The sequence below is a fragment of the Panthera tigris genome, chromosome B3 (genome assembly GCF_018350195.1).
Source record: "Panthera tigris isolate Pti1 chromosome B3, P.tigris_Pti1_mat1.1, whole genome shotgun sequence".
Taxonomy (NCBI): Eukaryota; Metazoa; Chordata; class Mammalia; order Carnivora; family Felidae; genus Panthera; species Panthera tigris.
Window position 1 is genome coordinate 1,972,944 of NC_056665.1, and position 25,029 is coordinate 1,997,972.

Consider the following 25,029-nt stretch of genomic DNA (forward strand, 5'->3'; position numbering starts at 1 on the left):
GGCTCCTTTTCCCCACTCTGTGCTTCGGTTCTAGTATTTTCTATTGATTTGTCTTCACCTGCACTTAATTCTGTTCCCTGCTGTGCCCTTCTCCTGTAAGCCATTCTATTAAGTACCTAACTTCAGATGTTAGGTTTCATATTTCTAGAATGTTCTTTTTTTTAATTGTTTAATATTTATTTTATTTTTGAAAGAGAGAGAGAGAGAGAGAGAGACAGAGCATGAGCAGGGGAGGGGCAGAGAGAGAGGGAGACACAGAATCCGAAGCAGGTTCCAGGCCCCGGGCTGTCAGCACAGAGCCCGACGTGGGGCTCGAACCCATAACTGTGAGCTCATGACTTGAGCCGAGGTCAAACTTCACTGACTGAGCCACCCAGGCCCCCCGAGAATGTTCTTTAAAAATATATTTTAGGGGTACCTGGGTGGCTCAGTTGGTTGAGCGTCTGACTCTTGATTTGGGCACAGGTCATGATCTCACAGTTCGTGGGAGTGAGCCCGGCATCGGGCTCTGTGCTGACATGTGGATACTGCTTGGGATTCTCTCTCTCTCTCTCTCTCAAAATAAATAAATAAACATGAAACAAATTTAAATACGCATTTGAGTTTCCTATCGAAATGTCCGTTCTTTTCACCCATTTTCCCTCTATTTTCCCAAAAACACAAATCAAAAGAAGTCCCTGTCTTCTACCACGTCCCACATCGGGGTCGTCTCAGACTCCACAGCTACTGACCGTTTCATTTCTTGAGCACTGGCTTCCTTTGCGTGTCTAATATTGTATCATGTGCAAATATTGGACAGGGCAGATTACAGGGGCCCCAGATCCTCAGATTCCTCTAGAGAGTGTCTGGCTTTGGTCTTGCACACCGCGCGGTCGCGGAGGGACTGCCTTGGTCGTGCTGAGACGTGAGCGTCGGCTTCGGCTGTGTGAGGACGGGTCTTTGCAGTTGTACCCAGCTGCTGGGGCGCAGCCCTTCCTGCTACCGTGCGGTCCTTGCTGCCAGGGCGTGGGCTTTCTGAAGTCTCGGTCAGGGGCTCAGGGGCTACCCGAGCATGTCCGCTCTGGCTGCTTCCGACCTCTTCAGGTCTGCACGGTCTCTGAGGTCTTTCTCAGCTCTGCAGCCCCCTGCCGACCCGGGGTCTCACCCTACCCCTGCACAGGGCAGGGTTCGGCCCAAGATGTGACGGGAACATGTTGGGGTTTTTTTTGCAGATTTTTTTCACTCCTTATCTGAGGCTCTGTTCTCACAGGTGCGCTGACCCACAGCCCAGCAGCCCGGGCAGCCCCAGGCCCCGGTCTGCGAGGCAAGACTGCTCTCCGCGTGCGCCATGGTCTGGAGATAATTTGTGAGCCCCAGCTCAACCCTCCGATGTTCCCTGCTGCCCACCTCCGTGCGGAGCCCACAGAAGGGAGAGAGAGACTGGAGGGTGAATCACATCCCGGGATGCTCGGTTATCCCAGAGCGACGGCAAGCCGGGGTCAGGGAGGAAGTACGTGTGACGAGAGTGGTTTTCATGTTGCGGGCTATCAGGATACTGGACTCTGGCATCGGGAACGTAGGAAGATCTGAAAAGACAAAACAAAGCTGGAGAAACATTCCCGTTGAATGCTTACTGGACTTCACAAATTAAGGTAGAAACTGTGCACTTAGATGTTACTTCCAGATTTAAATTTGCAGAGGGTAAGATTCCAGCATTCAATTAACACACAGAGGGTGTAAGGATTGAACTTCTTCTCTATCCTCTGAAACAGAAGAGAGCAAAGGGTCTGAAAGGCAAATTTGACAACCAACTCAAGAGCACAAAGACAAAAAAAGAAAGGAAGGAAGGAACAAAGAAAGGAAGGAAGAAAGAAAAGAGAAAAGAAGAAAGAAAAAAGGAAGGAAGAAAGAAAGGAAGGAAGAAAAAAAAGGAAGGAAGGAAGGAAGGAAGGAAGAAAGAAAGGAAAGAAGGAAGGAAGAAAGAAAGGAAGGAAGGAAGAAAGGAAGGAAGAAAAAAGAAAGGAAGAAAGAAAGGAAGAAAGGAAGAAAGAAAGGAAGAAAGAAAGAAAGGAAGGAATAAAAAAAGAAAGAAAGGAAGAAAGGAAGAAAGAAAGAAAAAGAAAGAAAGAAAGGAAGAAAAAAGGAAAGAACAGAAGAAAGGAAGAAAAAGAAAGAAAGGAAGGAAGAAAGGAAGGAAGAAAAAAGAAAGGAAGAAAGGAAGGAAGGAAGAAAGGAAGAAAGAAAGGAAGAAAGGAAGGAAGGAAGAAAAGGAAGCAAGAAAGAAAGGAAGGAAGAAAGAAAGGAAGAAAGAAAGGAAGGAAGGAAGGAAGAAAGAAAAGGAAGGGAAAGAAGGAAGGAAGGAAGAAAAGGAAGGAAGAAAGAAAGGAAAAAAGGAAGAAAGAGGGGAAGGAAGAAAGAAAGGAAGGAAGAAAGAAAGGAAGGAAGGAAGAAAGGAAGGAAGGAAGAAAGAAAGGAAGAAAGGAAGGAAGAAAGAAAGAAAAGGAAGGGAAAGAAGGAAGGAAGGAAGAAAAGGAAGGAAGAAAGAACGGAAAAAAGGAAGAAAGAAAGGAAGGAAGAAAAAAGAAAGGAAGGAAGGAAGGAAGAAAGATAGAAAGAAAGAAAGGAAGGAAGAAAGAAAGAAAGAAAAGGAAGGGAAAGAAGGAAGGAAGGAAGAAAAGGAAGGAAGAAAGAACGGAAAAAAGGAAGAAAGAAAGGAAGGAAGAAAAAAGAAAGGAAGGAAGGAAGGAAGGAAGAAAGAAAGAAAGAAAGAAAGAAAGAAAAGGAAGGGAAAGAAGGAAGGAAGGAAGAAAAGAAGGAAGAAAAAAGGAAGGGAGAAAGAAAGAAGGGAAGAAAGAAAGGAAGGAAGGAAGGAAGGAAGGAAGGAAAGGAAGAAAGAAAAGAAGGAAGGAAGAAAGAAAAGGAAGAAAAGAAGGAAGGAAGGAAGGAAGAAAAAAGGAAGGGAGAAAGAAAGAAGGGAAGAAAGGAAGGAAGAAAGAAAGGAAGGAAGAAAGGAAGGAAGAAAGGAAAGGAAGAAAGAAAGGAAGGAAGGAAGAAAGAAAAGGAAGAAAAGAAGGAAGGAAGGAAGGAAGGAAGGAAGGAAGGAAGAAAAGAAGGAAGAAAAAAGGAAGGGAGAAAGAAAGAAGGGAAGAAAGGAAGGAAGAAAGAAAGGAAGGAAGGAAGAAAGAAAAGGAAGAAAAGAAGGAAGGAAGGAAGAAAGAAAAGGAAGAAAAGAAGGAAGGAAGGAAGAAAGAAAAGAAGGAAGAAAAAAGGAAGGGAGAAAGAAAGAAGGGAAGAAAGGAAGGAAGAAAGAAAGGAAGGAAGGAAGGAAGGGGAGAAAGGAAGGAAGAAAATCGTAGGCAACGGTTCAAAAAGGACACTGCTTGTTCACCACAAGCGTTGTAGTAATCTCTGACTTGTACGAGTATATAGATGAATTTTGATCGTTCCTAACAGAAATATGAGCAGAAGGAATGAACAGGATGCTTAAGTTTAAAAGAAATGCAAATGGCCAAAATCAGCAGAAAAACTGTTCAAAGAAAGGCGGAATAAAACAATCGGTTCAGCCGGAAAGCGTAGCATGGAAACGAAGCGCGGAATGCTTGCAATTAGCTGTCGACTCAATGTGCGCGTGTCCAAACGGGTGGATTGCTTAACTAAACGATGATGGCTCACAGAATGGTGTGAACAGGATCCTGTCCTGACAGAAATGTCACCAGTTGTGTGGGTAGATGCGCGTGTGCATGTGCGCGGGCTGAACGGTACGTGTCGCCGAATCAGCGACCGTTGACCCCATAGTGCCCTCCTGCTGCCTGTGTTTACGTATGATAACAAATACGTATCGAGAAATCAAGGGTCAGACGCCTGGGGCGCCTGGGTGGCTCAGCCAGTTGAGTTTCTGACTCAGTTGGGGCTCAGGTCACGATCTCACGGTTCACGGGATCGAACCCCGCGTCGGGTTCCACGCCGTAGGGAGATCACGACCTGAGCCGAAGTCGGACGCTCAAGCCACTGAGCCGCCCAGGCGCCCGCCCCACCCCACCCCCCTTACACGTCCAATATCCCGTATTTATTTATTCACCTGCCGCCATTCCCATCAGCTCTTCAACTACCTTCACTGGCCTTGGCCCTTGCTCCCACCGTCCTGCTTGGCCGGCCAGGCGCCCACCCCGGCCGTGCCCACTCCTGGTGTCTAGCTCCCCACGACCTGGGTGTTTCTGCACGGGAGCACACGGCCTCCGGGTGACACGTTCAGAGGATCCCGGCCCTTCCAGAGGCTCTGTCGGCTCCTTTGCCGCTGAGCGGCGCTGTCCTGGCGGCAGCTGGTTTGGGGCCGAGAGGATACGCGGAGCCGGCTGATTGCATCCGGGCAACCCTCCTTCCTCCCCAGGAGGCCACGGCCGGGAGTTGCCGCACAGGTGGGGGGACTTCGTACGTGTCCCCTTGTGGAACTTACTTGTGCCTCCAGACCGTCCAGGCCCGGCAAAGGCACGGTTTCGGTCGCGGGCCACTGTCATGCCCACACCACCTCACGGCTGGGGGCGTCGCCAGCACCCAGATCCTAATGGCAGTTTGGATCCTTCCGTGACTCACGCGTGACACACACTCTCACCCGGGAGCCCGCGGCACGCCAGGACCTGCCTTTCCAGCGGGAGCCGGGCCCGCTTCTGGAACGCAGGGGGCGGTGCCGGACTTGACCTCACACGAACTCCCTACTTCCATGAAGTCCTCGGGCACCGTGCCAGGAAGTCCCCGGGCACCGTGGAATTTGCCAGATCACGTGGCCCTAGTGGCAGGGCTGTTTGTATCACAGTCCGGAACCCAGGGCACAATCCTGTGTGCTCCGGGCTCTGGCCAGGAAGCCTGTTCCGTTCTGGCAGCTGAACTCAGGCTCTCTCATACGACCACGGAAAGGCCCAGAAGGCACGTGGACAAGGAAGGGGGGGAGCAGAGACGCCAGGTCGTGTCCGCCATGTTCCCCTCGCGATTACTACGCTTTTGTGACCATGTCTGTGTTAGCGCCAGCCCGTCTCTTTCCCCCTTTGAGGATACAATTTACCTTTTGAGCTCTGTCCCCGGGAATCTGATTTCATGTAGGCAGCACCTTGAAACTAAATATGCTTCTGTTTCCTGATTGCCAGGACACAGACGCGCTCATTCCTTCCAAGATATCTTTTAAATATTTATTTGCTTGCACGGAGGACTTTAGAAGTCCTCAGGAATGTCAGGTTAACGTTTTACCCACCATTGCTTTATTTTTTATTTATTTATTTTTTTTAACGTTTATTTACTTTTGAGAGAGAGAGAGAGAGAGAGAGAGCGAGCGAGCATGAACAGGGGAGGGTCAGAGAGAGAGGGAGACACAGAATCTGAAACAGGCTCCAGACTCTGAGCTGTCAGCACAGAGCCTGATGCGTCGCTCGAACCCACGGACCGCGAGATCATGACCTGAGCCGAAGTCGGATGCTCAACCGACTGAGCCACCCAGGCGCCCCCTACCCACCATTGCTTTTAAGCGTCCAGGCCAGTATTCTCCAATAGAAATACAATATATTAGTGTAAACTTTCTAGCAGCCACCTTACAAAAGGACAGCAGGAACAGGTGAAATTGATCTTTAAAAAAAATTGTTTTAATGTTTATTTACTTTTGAGAGACAGAGAGAGACAGAGCGTGAGCAGGGAAGGGGCAGAGAGAGAGAGGGGGGGGGAGACACAGAATCCGAAGCAGGTTCCAGGCTCCGAGCTGTCCGCACGGAGCCCGACGCGGGGCTCGAACTCACGAACCGTGAGATCGTGACCTGAGCCGAAGTCGGACGCCCAACCGACTGACACACCCAGGTGCCCCGAAATTAATCTTAATAATATACTTTGTTTAATCCAAAATATCTGAAATATTTTCAGCATGTGGCACTAGCCGCGTGGCAGGTGTCAACAGTCCCCCGCAGTGAGCGGCCACGTTGGAAAGCTCTGATCCAGACACACCCCAGGAATTCCTCGTAATCGTACTAAACTCTAGAGGTTCCACATTTTCCCCCATGCCCTACCCAGTCACCAGAAACTAGCGGAGATGGGACTCACGTCCAGCTGTTTTGAGTCTAATTCTGTCTTGCACAGAGCCGCGGTTCCAAACCTGTCTGCACATCCAAAGCCCTTCAGGATCTTTCAGAATTTCCAAAGTCCTGCCACCCCCCCGGGCACATTACATCGCAGCATCTGGAGGCGGGACGCGGGTATCAGTAGTCGTTAAAGCTCCCTGTGGTTTCAGCGGGTGGCCACGTGTGGAGACCACTGGTTCGCATCCTCGATACTCCAAGCGTGGCCTTGCAGCACGGGCATCGGGAGGTTGGGAGTGCATCGTCTCAGACGTTAGCCGGACCTGCTGAGGTTTGACAACTGTTTCCGGGGGCTCGCAGTTTGGGGCAGGGAGCTAACACACACATCGGAACGGCCGCAGAAGGACAGGTGATGAGTCCGGACGAGAAGGTGCTTGGGTACAGGGCCTCGGAGGCGGGGGAGGTCACCTCCCGCTCGGGGTTACGGAAGCTTCTCGGGAAGGAGGCACAGGAGGATCTGGACGTTCACGGGCGGGGGGGAAGCTGCTTTCAAGGAAATACTCGCTGGGGTTTCTTTGTCAGGACGCTTGTTGGCAGGGACTGAGATCCCACTTGTCCTGGTTGAGGCGGGAGGAGAGGTGTTCGGCTCGCGGATCCACCACGAGCGGAGAAGCCTCTGGAACATCAGGAACCACGGACGCCCAAACGGCCGGCTGTCCTTCTCTCTGATTTTCCCTACGTCACTTCCATCGTCTTTTATGCTCAACTGGCTTCCTCGACACGACAGAGAAACAGGACCGCAAAAGTGCCTGTCTTGTATGTGCATCCCGCACCGTCCAGCACCAGCGAGTGAAACCCCAGAGAGCTGGTCCTCAAGCCACAATAATATGCGAGGAGGAGAAGCAGGTGCACTTGGAAATGAAATGAAAAAAATCCCCAGGAAGAAGTCACGTTCCTTTGTCCCGATCCGACACCGGGTCAGGCAACAGCGACCAGGGCGTGTATGGGCGTGAGGCTCCGGGGAGACCCTCGTGTCCGGGACCGCGGGGCCGGAAGGCAGAGCTGCTCCCCAGACAACAGGGGGTTGTGTCTCCAGGGAAGAGGGAGGGAGGGATCCTGGGCAGAGGCGCCCCACTCCATGCTGACCTCTGACCTTGCATCACCTGCGTCTCTCTCCCGGGCTCGGTGCCGCCCGTCTGAGGGTCACCGCTGCCCCGGCGGGATGTCCCCCGTGCACCTGCGCCTCGGGTGCTCAGAATCAAACTCGACCACCTCCTCCAGTCTATCCGGTCTACTCCCCCGCCCCCGCCGCTGGGTGTCCCGCCAGCATTTCTGAGTCGTGTTCAACTGACCCTGCTCCCCCCCACACCCCTCTCTCAGCGTTATCGATTCTACCTCTGGAACATTATCTACTCCGTCTCGTCCTCCTTCTTCCCTGCTCCACGGCCCCGATCCAGAATTCTCCCAGCGTCCCTTGCTCCAGAGCCCACACTGGCTCACACAACAGCCCACAGCCGTCTACAGCACCCATCTAACGACTTCGTTCTGTGCTTTGTGATCCCGTGACAACCATAAGGCATTAAGGCCATTTATTTATCTTTTTGATGTTTATTTTTGAGAGAGAGAGAGAGAGTGCTAGTGGGGGAGGGGAAGGGAGAGAGGGAAACATGGAATCCCAAGCAGGCTCCAGGCTCCGAGCTGTCAGCACAGAGCCCCGTGTGGGGCTCGAACTCACAAACCGTGAGATCATGACGCAAACGTCACACGTTCCTTCAAGAATCCCTCGGAAGGCAGGGTGTGAGTCACTAAGCCTCTGCGCACGGGTCAGCCTGTCTCTGTCTCTCTGGACCTGTGGCTCTGGAGTTCACGCCCTACCCGGGTGTGGTTGGACTGGGAACCTCAGGAGGTCAACAAGGAGTGAGTACGAGGACTCGTGAGTGGCACTGAGGGCGCACTTGCTGTTGCTAACGCGGCACAGGTTTTCGTGCTGATGCTCGGCGGCCCGCGATGAAAAGCCGAGGAGACAGGTGTTTGCGTTCCTCCGAGGCTGGGGACTGGCTGGTAAGGCGAAGGGTGGCCAAAAAGAGCCACTTCCTTGAAATCCACCCAACCGTAATGTCTTCTTCCCTCCCTCTTAGCCCCCTTGTTCCTCGCGGACCGTGCGTCTGGCGCAAATTTGTTCACACTTTCCACTCTACGTTCTCAGAATTTATTGATCCATTTTTTAAAAAACTCTATCCTCTTTCCTCGTTTGACAGAGCAAAGGGAAAGGCATTTTTCACAGTTTTCCAAATGCTATGTGCCTCAAAATCTGATGGATGAGTGATTCCTTTAATAAAGAATACATAAAAGGGGCACCTGGGTGGCTCAGTCAGTTAAGCGTCTGACTCTGGATTTCGGCTCAGCTCATGATGTCACGGTTCATGAGTTCGAGCCCTGGGTCGGGCTGTGCACTGACAACGTGGAACCTGCTTGGGATTCTCTCTTCCTCTCTCTCTCTCTCTGACCCGGTCCATCTCTCTCTCAAAATAAATAAATAAACATGAAAAAAAAAATAGAGATGATGTAAGAGAACAAAATAAACCTTATCTCGTTAGACTTTCCAAAATAAAGCGGGGTTTCTTAGTCACCCATGATTGTGATCCTTCTGCAAACATCAAGGTGCTGGGAGGGAAGGGACTGGGCTTCCTGGGTCTCTACTCTCAGCTTGGGGGTGGAGGTGGGGGTTGAGCGGGAGGGTGGGTGAAACTCTCCCTTCCTCCACGGACCGTCTCGAAGGGGAGGAATGGCTGGAAATTGAGCCGGAGTGATTCGGTAGCCGATAAAGAAGAAACTCTGACTATCAGAGTCTCCAAATAACCCTGCAACTAAGCCCAACAGCTGGTTGAAACAGCTGAACAGCACCCTGACACCTGGCTGGGGAAGGAACGCCCTGGAGAGGGTCGGGGTGGATGTTTATGTCACGGCGGCCACGTGACCTGATCAGAAGGGCTTTAGCTTGAATTTAGAAGAAGAGCGAGACAGACGCCCAGATAAGCCTGTGGAGCCAGTTGCTGTGGAGGGAAGGTTTGACTCACACAGGAGGAGCCTCGTGATTCACAGAGAAAATTATTTGGAAAGGGCTGGAAACAGCGCATGCAGCCTGGGCTGCCGACGTCAGAACGCACAGTTCTCTGGTGATAACGTGCATTTGAGGTCGAGATAGAGGGTAGTAAATGCAGGCTTCCAGGATCGGGTGATTTGGTGTGATAAGAACTCAAGATAGGACTACAGGGAGTAAAAGGGGCAAACGTTTTTAAAGTTATTTTTTATTATTTTTTAGGGGTGCCTGGGTGGCTCAATTAAGCGTCCAACTTCAACTCAGGTCATGATCTCGCGGTTCGTGGGTTCGAGCCCCGTGTTGGGCTCTGGGGCTGACAGCTCGGAGCCTGGAGCCTGCTTTGGATTCTGTCTCTCCCTCTCTCTCTGCCCCTCCCCCTTTCATGCTCTCTCTCTCTCTCTCTCTCTCTCACTCGAGAAATGGGGGGGGAGGGGCAGAGAGAGGGAGAACTGACTGGCGCCCCATCAAACTATTTTTAAATGACCAGTTAGAAGGGAAACTGGAACAGGCCTCCAGGTGCACAGAGCACAGCCACGGATTGAGGGCCATGGCACTGGGCCCCGGGGATGTGATGACAACAGAGACAAATATGCTTTCTGCCCTCACGGAGCCTACAGACTAGTGGGGAGGGCGTAGAAAGTAGGGCGTGTTTAAGCAGTTGAAGTGCCCGGGATTCAACACCAATCCCATCCAGACTCCCGCCTCAGCAACGTCTCTCCAACAAACAGATCGACAAGCGTTTGGCGCCCTGGTGGTTTTAGTCGTCAAATTAAGAGCACGACTGCCTTATTGGGGGGCATAGCAAACATCGAAATCTGGCCGGGGAATTGGGGATACGTACCAACACTTCAACAAAAGGTAATGTTACTGTGAACACTAAAGTCCTAGTTCTTGACTTAGGGATTGTTGACCTTGAAAGTGTATATCCCTCACCCCTGATTTTTTTTTTTTTTTTCGTTCTCATCTATTCAGGCTGAGGAAAACCTTGTCCTGGCATTTCACACTCGGATGGATTTCTAAAAGACCCAGTCTCTCTTAAAATTTTTAAAAAGTGTTTACTTATTTTTGAGAGAGAGAGACAGAGAGAGAGCATGAGCGGGGAAGGGGCAGAGAGGGGGAGACACAGAATGGGAAGCAGGCTCCGGGCTCCCAGCTGTCAGCACAGAGTCCGACGTGGGGCTCGAACCCATGAACCATGAGATCGTGACCTGAGCTGAAGTCAGACGCTTAACCTACCCGACCACCCAGGCATCCCCACCCCACCCCCCACCCCCCAGGTCTCTCTTAGAACTGCCAGTCGGTGGCTGAGGTCACGCACCATAAAGTCAGGCAGACAAACAGTGCGGAGGTCAAGAAATTCTCTTGACTTACCAAAACTCTTAAGAATGCCTCTTGCGGTCGCCTGGGTATCTCAGAAATTAGTGAGATGCAAATTATGTGACCTGCCTGTTTGCGTCAGGGGTCCTTGCCATGCTTCAGGGCTTATCTGACACAAGCATACCATAATTACAGGATAGCTCTGGGGACTGGCTTCAATTAGCCAACCGCTTCTCAGTTATCATTATATTATCCGTATTTATAGCATTTGACATTCTCACAGTGCTCTTTAATCATATTGCATGTGGGTTGCCTTCATCTAAATCTTTCCACATACTTGGGGTACCAGATGTTCCTGTTCTCTGCATCTTCCCGGTGGTAAAACAGAGCACGCAGCAGTGTCCGAGGACAGCCCCCGGCAGTTACAGTCTCGGGGCACTTGGGCAGGTGGGTGGCAGTTATTTTTTTTAATGTTTGTTTATTTTTGAGAGAGAGAGAGCGGGGGAGGGGCAGAGAGAGAGGGAGACACAGAATCCGAAGCGGGCTCCAGGCTCCGAGCTGTCAGCACAGAGCCCGATGCGGGGCTCGAACTCACGAACCGTGAGATCATAACCTGAGCCAAAGTCGGATGCTCAACCGGCCGAGCCCCCCAGGCGCCCCTGGTTAGTGGCAGTTAAACATTCAAACCAAAGCAAAGGCCCGTGGGGTAAGGTTGTGCAAGTCGACGACACACCAAGGCACTAAAGGCAAAAACGTGTGTCTTTAGTTCAAAGACCTGAGGACCGGACTTGCCTACCCAGACCAACGGAACGTCTGGAGCCCAGGGTCTTGGCAACCCCCAGGGCACAGAGCCAAGAGCCGTCACGGGGCCTCGCTGTCGTTTACGCCAGGCTAGCTCTGGAATCCTTGCTCCCCCCCTCCTCACCCCCAACCCCTTCCTCTCCGGGTCTGCGAGCTCTCTAGTCTGTTCTGGCCTTTGCTCATCTCCGCGTTGGACGGCGAAGCTTGGGGCAGGGAAGGGAGGGTTGTCTGAATCTGAAATACGAACGTAGGATTCCCCACCCCCCCCCCCCGCCGTCTGCTCCCTGCTGATTCTCCCTCCCACGCAGGTGGACCCCACGGCAGAGATTCTGACAGAATCTGTTTACGGATGGACACTATGACCGGTCTGATTTGCAGCGGCCCCGAGCTCTCCCGGGCACATCCAGTTCCAGGGGTGCAGCCACCTGCTGAGATGACTTTCTTTGCCCAGCCATCAGAAAGGATACCTCTCTGTCATTCCACATCGGGTTGGAGAACACAGCCACCCCACGCCGGCCTCCAAGGTCTCTTGGTTTCGCTGTAACTCGTAAAGCTCACCCCCAAGTCTGCAGATCTGGAAATGATTTGAATGCGGGGCTGGATTTGTTAGAAATGGGTTTTTGGCCCTAAATATAAAACCCACCAAGTGTTAGATTGGTTGAATCGCTGAATGTGGTGCTTAGGTGTTGTTTTCTTTAATGAGACGAGTAGTTTCAAAGATGAATGACCTGTCCTGAGATTTCCTCGTCCAGGTCAGCGTTTGACCAAGCGGGGCAGGCTGGTTTTGTCAGTGTCCTCACTCAGCAAAGTTCTTTTCAAGGAATGGCCTTCGGGAGCCTCAGCCAGGCCCTCGCTGCTGCTCAACATGGGGTCACACATTGTCACTTACTCCCAGGCGGTGTCTCAAGCCTCAGCTTTACTTGTTAACCCGCCAGCCCAAGGGTGTCCCCGCATGATGTCTCAGCAGACAGCTCACCGACCGGCTGAAGGATCCTCCAATCTGCCTTCTAACCCTCGTCGTGTCTTCCTTCACCTTTCTGCTCCCGTTTGCAGCTGACCCTGCCAGTGGAATGTCGTCTTTGGTCAAGCCCGGTCCTCTCCTTGTGCTTTCGATCCTGTACCGTCCTCTTTCTCCGCTCCCTCCGTCAGGCACCCCTCCTGCCTGCAAAAACACCATGTCTCTGTCTCATCAAAGAAACGCCCTTCCCTAAAAACAAGACGTAGCCCTATGGCTTGTCTACGACTCACCATCAGGTTGTCTACGCCACGCTCTACCCCCAGGTGGGAGTTGAACAGCGTCCGCCAGAGTTCACGTCCACTCGGATGCTCGGGATGTGACCTGATCTGGAAATAGAGCCTTTGAAGAATTAATTAGTTGAGAATCTCTAGGGGCGCCCGGGTGGCTCAGTCGGTTGAGCATCTGATTTTGGCTCAGGTCATGATCTCGCGGTTCGTGGGTTCGAGCCCCGCGTTGGGCTCTGTGCTGACGGCTCAGAGCCTGGAGCCTGCTTCGGATTCTGTGTCTCCCTCTCTCTCTGCCCCTCCCCCCTACACTCCGTCTCTCTCTCTCTCTCTCAAAAATAAATAAACATTAAAAAAATTAAAAAAAAAAAGAATCTCTGGGTGACATCATCACAGATTTGACGCTGGGTCAGCCACTGGGTCTCTCTTCACCTCCTACTTGGTTTATGGCTCTGCCTCCCTTGTCCCGTCGTCTCCCACCATCCCTCACTCTGCCGCTCCTGGTACTTTGCTAAAGCATATGCTACTCTTCTGATGGAAAATGCCAGATGGTTCCCCACCGTCTGGAGAAGTTCAAGGTGCCGGCCCTGACATTTTGTAATTCCTCCGTAATTTAGTCCCAGTGCGTATAACCTGATTTTATGCTGTGCCTCTTAACCCCACTAAGTCTGCCCTGAAGAGTGTGTTCCAACCTTGGTGTCACTGCTGTCCCCTCCCCAAGCCTCTGTAGGCAGTGTTTCCTAATTACCCTCCACCCCCGCTGGAAATCTTAGTAGCACAAATAACAGTATATACTTGTCACATTCTGTGCCCCTTTGGGGCGCCACAAATCATTGGGCCATCTAAGGGTGCTTTCACCGAAAGCCAATTTTGACGTCCTTGGAGGTGATATCACTCCACGTCCAGATCGGAGAACGCACGAGCAGGGGTGAACGTGGACTTCGGAACCTGAATCAGATTCGGATTTCTTCTCCCAGATGTACGGGCCGTGTGACCATGGAGAAGCCGTTCACACTCTGGTCGCCAGAGACGCGCGTGCAGGCGGTGAGGCCTCCCTCGAGCCCACCCCACGGTCCACCTCCTTCCCTCCATTCCTACTTCCCTTTAACGGGAGCGGGGCCGAGAGCCTCCTGCACCCTTACGCTCTCAGAGTCAGCTTCCCCAGGGGCCACAACCTGACAGTTTCCGACCCACCGCCGGCACGCAGAGGGGCTCTGTGCACGTGCCTTACCACCCCCCCCCCCCCGATTCTGCCCAGCGACCTGGGCCGCCGCTTACGCTGCCCGTCTGTACGCGTTCTGGATACTTCCTCTTGTTCGGAAGCCACCTTCTCCGTGAAGCCTTTCCCGACCGCCTGCCTTCCCCCGGGGTGGAGGGTGAGCGGGCCCTGGGCGCCCACAGCATCTCCCGGCGCTTCCCCATGATGCCGGCACAGAACAGGAGCGGGCGGGATGCTCGGCCGACAGGCACGTTCCGGGGGGGCTCCCAGGAGGCTTTCCTGCTGTCCAGAGCTGGGTCCACCCATCCCACGTTAGAGAACGGGCCTCGCTTCCGGGGTCCGCGTCCTGCCCCCGTGTGGTCTCCCAAGTCCCCCTGAACCCATTCATGGACACGGCACCAGGCTCCGACTTTGTTAGAGGTCACGCCGTGGAAGGGCCTCGAATGCTCGGCCCGTGTGCTTAGCTGGTGGACACCTACTCCAAACGCTTGGGGGAAGAAAGCAGGATAAAGAATACGAAGGTAGCGTTCGATTTAGCTATTAGAGAGTAATTTCATCGGTGGCCCTCAAGGAAGCAGCCTGCAAAACGTGACGGCAGGGACTCCCGCTGAAACCAGAATTTCCTGGGGAGTTTCCAACACCAGTTCTTGGGTCCTGCCACTGGACATTGTGACTTATTGATCTGGGGTGTGACCTGGGCTTGGGAAGTTTAAAAAAAATACTCATAATCTTTTTTTTTTTAATTTTTTTAACGTTTTTTTTTTATTTTATTTTTGAGACAGGGAGAGACAGAGCACGAACAGGGGAGGGTCAGAGAGAGGGAGACACGGAATCCGAAGCATGTTCCAGGCTCCGAGCTGTCAGCACAGAGCCCAACGCGGGGCTCAAACTCACGGACCGCGAGATCATGACCTGAGCCGAAGTCGGCCGCCCAACCAACTGAGCCACCCAGGCGCCCCAATACTCAGATAATCGTAGTAGGTAGACAAGTCTGGGAACCACCGGGTTACGGGGTTATTGAATGTCGACGAAGTGTAGACAGTGAGTATAGACCACTCTTTCCAAAAGCTTGGCAGTGAGGGGAGAAATGAGCACGGAAGCTTGAGACAGTGGGAGGCAGCCAGCAAGGTGGGGGGGGTTGTTTGTTTGTTTGTTTCAGAGGTGGGGAAACTTGGAAATCCTTGCCAGCTAAAGGAAAGAATCCAGGCTGATAGATGGCACAAGAAGTTTCTAGTGCCGGAGTTTCATCACCCGGAGGTGATGGGTCAGTGGTACTAGTGGAGGGACTTATCTCAGGAGGGGGAAAAGGTATCCTTTGCTTAGAATGACCCTCTGTTCCTTCAAAGCCCAGCTCGGGCATCATTCAACTTTGTGACCCCTTTGTAAGTCCCGTGCAGTTCTCAGAAAACACTATATTCACTTAGGTGAACTGCACCCTACCTTTTTACAAAAGTGATTTAAGAAAGCTTAGGAGGATATCAAAGTTTTAAGTCAGCATAAAAGTGGGGAGTTAAAAATAAAGGGGAAAAAACAGAGGCGACAAAATAGAATAAAAAGCCAACCATCATTGCAAAAGATCTCCTACGTGCTTTCTTCCAAATGGGCAGCATTTGGGGCGCCCGGGGGGGGGCTCAGTTGGTGGAGCATCCGACTTCGGCTCAGGTCACGATCTCACATTTCATGAGGTCAAGCCCCGCGTCGGGTTCTGTGCCGACGGCTCGGAGCCTGGAGCCTGCTTGGGGCTGTGTCTCCCTCTCTGTCTGCCCCTCCCCTGTTCATGCTGTCTCTCTCTCTCTCTCTCAAAAATCAATAAGTAAACATTAAAAAAAAAAAAAAAAAAAAAAGCACCGTTTGGCTCTGAGCTTCCTGGCAACCCATGCAAAAGGACAGAATCCGGACCGTAAAATTCACAGTGTTCACTGCAAGTGAGTGGATGACAGAGGGACAATTTGCTACTCAAGAGTTCTCAGTGTCAAGCTTGAATTGCAAACTTCTTCCAGTGGGTCCTAACAAAGAGGATTTTACACGGCACGACAATAAAGCGTCGCGTTCCGGTTATCTGTGCTACGTGGCAAATGGCTCCACGGCTTGGTGGCCAAGGCCAGTTACTGTCTCCCATTGTTCTCGTGGGCTGAGGGGCCCAGCTGGTGGCTCTCGCCTTCATAAGGCTGTAAGCAGCTGGTGGCCAAGGCCGGGACCTCCCAAGGCTCCCTCCCTCAGGCATCATGTCTGGTACCTGGCCTGGGACGGTAGGCGGGGCCGGGGTTGGCCAGACATCTGTCTGTCGCCTGTCGGTCTGTCTGCAGGCTGTCCGTTTGGGTGGCGGGAGCCTCCCCACAGCCTGGCAGCTGGCCTTCCCCACGGGAAACAGATCAAGAGAGTCTGACGGAAGCTGGGAGGCTCCTTAGAATCTGCAGCAGGGGATCTCTCCCACGGGGAGTCGTGATGCGGAGGCTTTTCTTTCCAGGAAGCAACTTTATTCGTGCCGACACCGCCCAGCTGGGTTCGTCCCCGAAGAACTGAGCCCGGAACGTCCCGTGGCATAGATTTTTCTGTAGGCTCTGTTCTGTTGTCTCCCATAGATGGTAACACGCAAACGTGCAGGCTGATTAAGCGGTCTCATGTTACAAGGTCGCGAGGGATGTTGTCGGGCACACATACGCCTTAAGGTTTTTTAGGTTTTTGGTGCTTTCTTTGGTCAGGGAGGGGCCCTACCACAAATCTAGCCTTGGAAGCCTCACAGAATCCCGCTTCCCAAGCTCTGCTACTCAGAGCAATCGCAGGCAAACCCAAATTCAAGAGGGCAGAGGGGCAGAACGCATCTCTGTGCCGGCCCGCAGGAGCTGGCAGCTGGTGTAGTAAATGAAGCAGGGGCAGATTGTGACGTGCGGAAGGAGGCACGGGTCACCCGCACGGGGCCGGCGAGTGGCTCCCTCCGCATCTGGGCTCCCCACTTTGGCGACGTGGAAACCAGGGTCGTTTTGACCGACACCCACATGAAGGACGTCGAGCCACGAGACTTTTCACTCACAAAGCCCGGGAGTGGGGGAGGCTGCCATGAGTGGTTTCCAGGGGCTGGAGTTCAGGCATGTGGTGTTCCAGCATCTGCATTCGTAACCTTTGAGCTCTCGTCCGGGTCTACCCCCCTCCTGGGCGACGCCACTGAATCAAGCTGCCTCCCATCTCATCACGTGTAAGAATAGAAAAGCAGTTATTAAACAACGACGAGGTCTGGATACCCCAGCTCTGTACTGATTTGAATGAGTGCTCAGTCACAGTTGGTTAAATGCCTGACCTAACCAAGGAAGGGACACAGCAAAGTGGGCACAGCACAGGGACAGCAAGTAAGGTGGGGGGTGCATACGAAGGTGACGGGATTTGCCGTCCGTTGGGCCAAGGTCAGGACGGGCATTCTGGGCTGTCTGATCAAGGCAGGAGTGCGACACAAGGGAGTGTGGAAGGGGTTCAGAGGGAGGGAAGGAAAGGGCGGGGAGGAAGAGGAACTTGCATGTTGGGAAGGGGGCCGCACCCTCCAGGAACGACAGACTGCCACGGGATGACAGGGCCCGGGGGATGACAGCGTTTACGAGCAGTTCAGCGGAGAAGCAGGAGGACAGGAGGCAAAGGAGAGCTGCGCACAGGCTCACAGTCCCGAGTGCTGTCCCCCCCCATCCCGGAGCACCACCCCCATCGCCAGGACAGGGAGTCAGAGGACGGGGGGAGAGGCAGAGAGGGAGCCACTGCAAGAAACAGCACAGAAGAGAAAGCACATTCCTGGGCTGGGCAGGAACCAGCCTGAGAACGTGCCTACCATCACATAATAGAGACTCCGAAGGAGAGAGAGGAAAAACAGGTCCTCCGGGATCTGGCCGGTCTTCTGTTTCCTGCAGGAACACCACATTCCTGGCACATAGTAGGTCTCAGCAGAGCCTTGCTGGTCTCAGCTGCCATAACATTATTTTCTTCCCACGTGAGTGGAGTCTGACTTCATCTTTGGGACGTTCGGTTTTGAAACATGTTCATTACTCTAAGGTACTTGCTTTCCTCTCCTTCCCCCCCCCCCCACCCCCCGTTTGGCTTAAAATAACCGTTATGAGTCCCTCGTGATTATAAAAATAGTACATGTCCAGAACCTATAATGAGTATACCCAGACTCCAGAAACGAAGGACCAACCAAATCAAAGTCTCCAGAATCTCGCTGGCCCGGGACTGTTTTTTCGTGTTGTAGCACCTATTTCGGACTGGTTTCATTCAACCACTATAGATATTTTCCCACCATATGAAATGTGCTTCAATTCTGGTCTCACGTGTCGGTCTATTGTCTGAGACACTATCCCTGACTTCAGGCTTCGATGTTATCAATTTTTTCCCTTTGCTATAATAAACTATGCATCATAAACATCCTAGTATTTAAAATCCACGTGCAAAGCAAGTTATTTCCTTAGGCTACGATCCAACCGGGATTACTTGGCTACAGAGGGGGCACGCTTTCAAGTCTCCTGATACACATCGTCGAGTTTCCTTCTAGAAAGTGATACGTGTGAGCAGTCCCACCAGGAAGTTGTGGACCAGGTCTTACTTTTCCACATTATGTCCAACAGAGTACTAGGGCTCTTTAATCCTTTAAAAAAACTTTTGGATCAATTAAAGAACGTTAAAAATAGTTGGTTAAGCGTCTGACTTCGGCTCAGGTCATGATCTCGCGGTCCGTGAGTTCGAGCCCCGTGTTGGGTTCGGTGCTGACAGCTCGGAGCCTGGAGCCTGCTTCGGATTCTGTGTCTCCTTCACTCTCTGCCCCTCCCCCACTCATGCGCGCGCTCTCTCTCTCTCTCTCTCTCAAAAATAAATAATACAAATAAATAAAATTTAAAAAATAATTCCAATATAGTTAACATACAGTATTCTATTACTTTCAAGTGTACAAGATAGTGATTTAAGAATTCTATACATCGGGACTCCGTCGGACAAGCATCTGACTCTTGATTTTGGCTCAGGTCATGATCTCACGGGTTCATGAGATCAAGCCCCGCATAGGACTCTGTGCTGACAGTGTGGAGCCTGCTTGGGATTCTGTCTCCCTCTCTCTCTGCCCCTCCCCCACTCACTCTCTGTCTCTCTCTCTCTCTCTCTCTCAGAATAAATAAATAAATAAACTTTAAAAAAAAATCCTTGATTTCTTTTTTACCCATCAGAATTGAACTTTATCTCTTTGCAAACATTTAACCAACTATTGAGTGAATTAATATACCCTCACTCATCTGAAACATCAACTTTATCAGACGTGAGAGATGTATAAACAATTAGGCCATGCTAGTTTTTTCTGTCTGGTCTTTTGCTGCAACTTACCATTTTTTGAAGTACGTGTTTAGCATTTGTTATTATAAATTCCCTGGAATAACGCTACAGATTAATCATTCATGTACACGGTTTTAAGGTGCAACTATACACTATTCTGGAAAAAAAAAACCCTTAAAATTAATACCAAGATATTATTCACTATCACCTCAAAATTAGATTTTCAAGGTCAGCATATAAAAGGCCGTTCCCACTTTCCACTTTAAAACATTACTCACGGGGGCACCTGGGTGGCTCAGTCGGTTGGGTGGCCGACTTTGGCTCAGGTCATGATCTCGCGGTTCGTGGGTTTGAGCCCCACGTCAGGCTCTGTGCTGACAGTTCGGAGCTTGGAGCCTGCTTCGGATTCTGTGTCTCCCTCTCTCTCTCTGCCCCTCCTCTGCTCATACTCTGTCTGTCTCTCTCTCTCTCAAAAATAAACATTAAAAAAAATTTTTTTTGAAACACTATTTCACATAGTCCTTTGCATCTCTGCACATTTGAGAAAAGTGGTTAGAAATTCCCAGCAACTGAATTCCAACCAAGTGACAAATGTGCTTTGAGCTGGTGCTGATCACACAGGGCGAAACCAGGGGGACAAGTCCCTACCTTAAGAGGTCTACGAGGCTGTGATCAATTTCAGGGATGCTGGGCCTCCCGTCAACAATGCACACGGAGGGGGGACTCATGCAAAAGGCAGGTCTGAAGACACAGTCACCCTTGCAGCGGATGGAACTGTGAAAACACGCATCCGTGGGCGGTTGGCGTTTTCTTTCTTCCGATCTTCGTCTCTTGCGACGCTTTCTCAGCATGTCGTGGGTCTCTGAGATCTCCCCAGCTGGATTCCAGCCCATTTAGAAGATTTGTGAGAAGCACCCTCAGGCTGAAAAAGGTTCTGGGAAAAGACAGTTTGCCTCCAAGAGCCCTTAGCTGAGTGGAAGGCCCCTTCCCCTAATGAACACTGGTGCGGGGTCCCCGGAACAGCCTCCGTCAGCTATGCTGTTTTTTCCAAAATTGTAAGCTTTCATTCTCTTTTTCCCACATTTCAGATGTGTTAGTTTAACGGATCTCTCTTCAAAAAAAAAAATCTATCCCACCTTTAGCCACACTTTAATAGTTTTCTCTGGTGAAAAAGCAGGATCCAGACGTAACTGTGCCACGGTCAATCAACGAAATACTCTTTGTCCTTGTTGAGAAAGCAGGTAAGAACGACGTAAGACCTTTTGCTTTTAATTTCTGAAGCGGCTTCCTCATCCCTGCATTAGGCTCTAGGGAACACGGAATCCAACGGCAGCGATAAAGTGGTTTCTTTTTCTCGCCCAACAAGAAGCCCAGACAAAGGCGGGCCGGGCAGCTGCTCACCACCGCCAGGAAGCATCTGGATCCTTGCCTCTTGTGTCCACCGTCTTCTACGTGACATTCACTCTTCACAGCTGCAAGGTGGCTGCTGTGGCTCCTGTAACGCCCGCAGCCCAAGCGGGAAGAAAGGGACAGGGTCTGGCTCTGCTCAGTCTCTCTCCACCTGAGTTCCCCACTTACAGACCATTGGCCAGAACCCAGTCACATGGCCATGGTCGCAGCAGGGGAGGGCCACTGTCACCGGAACAAAACCCAAGCTCTGTGCGTAAGCAAGATGGGGGGATGTCGCCGGTCCCCGGCCAGAGGACAGGCGTAGGCTACCCCGGGACACTGGTGTTGGCTACAGGTTTCTCTGTATCTTCCTCAAAGCCTGTACTCGTCTCATAGTACTGCCTGAACCAGAGAAACGGGCTTGTCTCTTGGTGCCCTCATCAAATCACTCATTCAGTCTTTAATTTACCAATTTAATGGTTCCTGAGCATTTTCTCTCAGCCAGGCATAGGGTGAGGGGGGGAAACAGTGGTGCCCACAATAAACCCCATCCTTGCCTTCACAGGACATCCACTCCCAAATTAAGAGAAACGCAATGGGGCGCCTGGGCGGCTCAGGCAGTTAAGCGTCCCACTCGGGCTCAGGTCATGATCTCACAGTCTGTGAGTTCGAGCCCCGCGTCAGGCTCCGTGCTGACAGCTCAGAGCCTGGAGCCTGCTTCGGATTCTGTGTCTCCCTCTCTCTCTGCCCCTCCCCTGCTCACGCTCTGTCCCTCAAAAATAAATAAACATTTAAAAACAAATTTATAAAGAAAAAAAAGAAAGAAACGCAAAGCAGGGCAACGTCCTTTAGATTTCTCTTTTACCGCCCATCTAAACAACCAGATTCCTTTTTAAAGCACAAATATCCTTCCCTTATGGTCAATTAAAGATGGCCATTCTGCTCTATTCTGCTGATAACCAAGTTAGATGTCGAGAAACTCGACATCAGGCAGAGTAATATGGAAGGAGAGTTTGGCGTGTAAAAGGCCAATTAAATAATAGAGGCCGGTGCATTGAGCTACTTGGGATATTGTTTGGGGGACCGGCTGGCTCGGCAGAATATGTAGGCAGGCCCACCTGCAGCCCATACTTGGAGCTTCTTTTCTGAATGTTTTATTTTATTTTTTATTATTTTTTAATGTTTATTTTTGAGAGAGAGAGAGAGAGAGAGAGAGAGTAGGGGAGGGGCAGAGAGAGAGGAAAACACAGAATCCAAAGCAGGCTCCGGGCTCCGAGCCGTCAGCACGGAGCCCGACGCGGGGCTCGAACCCCCAAACCACGAGATCGTGACCTGAGCCGACGTCGGACGCTTCACCGACCGAGCCCCCCAGGCGCCCTTCCCTTGGAGCTTCTGGAGGGGAGGAGGGGCTGTGTCTCAGCCGCCTTCGCGTTCCCCAGATCAACCCTGTGACTGGCTCATGGGGAGTACCTTGTAAATAGGTTCGCTGACCCAAGTTCAAAGTCAGACCTTCCTCTGCTAGATGGTGAGGAGCCACAGAGAAATTCTTCAAGCTCAAAGTGAACAGCTGGTCATCTCTGCCCTTTGCATTTATGGGGAAGATTTATTCTTTCTGGGTTGCCTGTTAAAGTCCCCCAATCAACATGCCTTTAAGACACACTGACGGCCGTGGACGCGCCGAGGTGCTGAACAGACCCTCCCACTATCATTCGTGGCACGGGGCGACAAAGCTTTGGTCGCTCTGCTCTATGGCATCCAACTTTCGGGTCTCAAGCCAACGTTCACACAAACCTGCGACAGCTCAGCTCCCGGGGGGATGTATGTACTTGTTCGTGCACCGGTATTACACCGCAGGGCCCTCCACAGGCCCTTTGTGGAGTGACATGACGTTCGCAGACGTGTCTGGCTTTTTTAATTTTCCCGGCGACGTGAGCACGGCTACGGGCCACGGAGGACAGAGACCCCGTCTGCTCCACCAGCCTCCCAGAGGACACCTCCTCGAGACTCGCATCGCGGCGCCCTTCTGTGGCCCGCCCGCTGCTCGACTCCTGCCCACACGAGCGGTAACGGTGGAATCTGAGAAAGACCGAGGGGCAAGCCACACATCTTCACCCCGGTCCTCAAAGTTCTCTTCCTATTCTGAGTTAGACGCGGCGATCACCTGAGCTCCCCACAGAAACCCCACTGCAGAGCCGGGATTCAAGATGCTCTCCTTAGCCTGCGTGGGGAGTTGCTCTCTCTCTCTCTCTTTTTCTTCTCCAAAGGCACGTGAAAAACTGCTGTGAATTTTCTCCTGAGGCCGTAATTAGATTCTAAGGTACTCCAGAGAAGGAACTGTCTTTGTAGAACTGCTGTACAAAAAACACCTTGGGTGCTGTGAGCATGAAAACATTACGAAAATATACACAAGCGCTGAATACAGGAAACCGAGTACGTATGCAAGCAAAGCACCCAGAAGTGTACCAAGTCATAAACGTTTTTAAAGAAGGGAAGCCAATCCGGTGAAGCGAAGAACCTGGTTGGAGGTAAAACTCCGCCAAGTGTGAATAATTTAAAAACAGGCCGTGAAATGTTTTGACCACAGGCTGTGCCAACCAGGTTTTCTCTTGGGTTTTGGATGGTTCCAAAGCGTCTAAAATTATTTTACTGAAGAAAGAGTCTTTCGGGTGCCGGTACACAAACAAATACTACATACCCCCGGAAGCTGAGCTGTCTCAGGTTTGTGTGAACGTTGGCTTGAGACCCTAAGAAGCAGTCTTTGGCTCAATCGGTTAAGCGACCGACTCCTGATGTCGGCTTAGGTTATGATCTCACGGTTGGTGAGTTCGAGCCCCAGATGGGGATCTGCGCTGACGGCTCGGAGCCTGCTTGAGATTCTCTCTCCCCCTCTCTCCCTGCCTCTCCTTCACTTACTCTCTTGCTCTCTCTCTCAAAACAAATAAACATAAAAACAACCTATATATATTAAAATAAAGAAACAAAAAGACGTAGTCTTTTAAAAGCAGGTCCCGAAGGTTATCGCAATGTGAACTGGCTAATTCGTGCAGAAGAAGGTGCTCAAAATACTCCTTTAAAAGCCACAGCTAAACTTAAAATCCGCAGGGCATCTGTTAGTTAAAACAACAGGTCCAGGCCGGCCCGTGCTAGCTGCCGTGCTGGCAGTCCAGAAGGGGGATCTCCTGTTCATTCCTGAAAGACAGCTCAGCCGCCAAATCGGGAGGGAGAAGGGAGAGTGGAAGGTTCTGGGAAATTGGCACGAGGGCCCGCCCGGTTTCAGGCACGGAGAGTTACAATTCAAAAAGATCACTTAAAGGCGAACTCCAAGATGACAGTGGACTTAAGTCATTACAAGCAATCCTTCATGATTCAGACCACTTAGCCACCTGGGACCCTTGGACTTCTCACTAGCCCTGTGGAGGACACCTGGAAATCCGCCGCCCGTGGGACCAGAAGTGACCACCTGGGGAAGGTGCCCTGCTCAGTGCAGAGCGGCCCGGATACTCTCACCCATACAGGAACAGCCTGCAGGCCCAATCATGCCCCTACGAAGGCGACATCGTTGCTACTTATGCGGAAACAGTCCTGTAACGGGGACACGCGGCGCCGACCGCTGTGTCCCTCAACAGCAGCACCCCTTAAGGTGCCGAGACCTGAGGGCGAGGCAGTTGAGCACAGACACCAAGGGCCGAATATCTCAGGGACATGCCCGTTCTCGTCCACCCATTAAGGTTCTTTTCAGTAGATTCCCAAGAACCTCCATCCACGCCCGAACTTGGATTTGGAGCAGGGAGAGAGGAGTGAGGGGAACAGTCCAATGCGGGAGGGTGCCCGCGCCACCTGCACGATCCCTTCTGGGGATCCGCCCAGCTGCCCGGGTGCAGACACGGGAACAGGGGCGTCCCGGGGAAGGGCGCGCGCTCCCCGGGCCGGGCAGGTGCCCGCGCCCCCTCCGGGCTCCCCGTGTGGGATCGGCCCAGCCGCCCTCGGGCAGACCACCGAGCCGGGCGCGCGCTCCCGCGCCCCCTCAGGGCTCCCCGAGTGGGATCGGCCGGAGCAGGGGCGTCCCGGAGACGCGCGCGCGCGCGCTCCCCGGGCCGGGCAGGTGCCCGCCGCCCCTTCCGGGCTCCACACGTGGCAGCGGCCCAGCCGCCCGCGAGCAGAGACCCGGGGCCCGGGCATCCCGGAGACGCGCGCGCGCTCCCCGGGCCCGGCAGGTGCCCGCGCCCGCGCCCGCGCCCGCGTAGGGAGGGGTCGCGGGGAGCCCCGCCCAGGTGCCGAGCCCCGCGGTGGGGGGTGGGGGGTGGGGCGGCGCGCGGTAACCCGGAAGTGGCGGCGGCGGGCGCGCGGGGGCGGGGGCGGCGCGCTGGAGCCATGGCCGCCGCCGCCGCCGCCGCCGCCGCCGCCGGCTTTGTGTGCCGCGCGCGGGCCCCGGCCGCCCGCCCCTCGCCCCGGCCGCGGGGCCGCCGCTGACCCGCCCCGGCTCCGAGCGCCGCGCCCCGCCCCCTCCCGCCCCCTCCCGCCCCCTCCCGCCCCCGCCTCCTGCCGCCGGGCGGGCGGGCCGCAGCCGCCCTCCGCGCTCGCTCGCCCGCGCCCTCGCCCGCGCCCGCGCCCGCCCGCCCGCCTGCCCGGCCGCCGCC

At 52.8% G+C, this 25,029-nt stretch overlaps 1 protein-coding gene and 1 non-coding gene across 3 annotated transcripts; one reads left to right on the plus strand and one right to left on the minus strand.

Annotated features, from left to right (window-relative positions):
* Positions 1–535: 535 nt before the first annotated feature.
* On the minus strand, positions 536–20,563 carry LOC122239351. Of its 2 annotated transcripts, XM_042987903.1 has the most exons (4): positions 19,652–20,563; positions 12,496–12,586; positions 12,224–12,409; positions 11,702–11,821 (listed from the first exon to the last, which is right to left on the minus strand). In XM_042987903.1, the coding sequence occupies exons 1-4, from the start codon at positions 19,894–19,896 to the stop codon at positions 11,702–11,704; spliced, it is 642 nt and encodes a 213-aa protein (XP_042843837.1). In that variant the 5' UTR covers positions 19,897–20,563. The 2 variants fall into 2 exon arrangements, 1 of the variants encoding a protein (XP_042843837.1); XR_006218327.1 differs by lacking the exons at positions 11,702–11,821; positions 12,224–12,409; positions 12,496–12,586 and adding an exon at positions 536–1,565.
* TRNAQ-UUG lies at positions 12,641–12,725 on the plus strand. Its single transcript has one exon. It is a non-coding gene; the product is annotated as a tRNA-Gln (tRNA).
* Positions 20,564–25,029: the final 4,466 nt, after the last annotated feature.

What these genes read in the sequence shown, in the direction of transcription:
- LOC122239351 (XM_042987903.1), bottom strand. Translation starts at nt 19,896, where the DNA reads ATGGGCTGGAATCCAGCTGGGGAGATCTCAGAGACCCACGACATGCTG. An exon ending in GTGGCGTAGACAACCTGATG is followed by an intron (nt 12,410 to 12,495) that starts GTGAGTCGTAGA and finishes GTGTTTTTGCAG; the next exon opens with GCAGGAGGGGTGCCTGACGG. An exon ending in GAGGATCCTTCAGCCGGTCG is followed by an intron (nt 11,822 to 12,223) that starts GTGAGCTGTCTG and finishes AATCATTTCCAG; the next exon opens with ATCTGCAGACTTGGGGGTGA.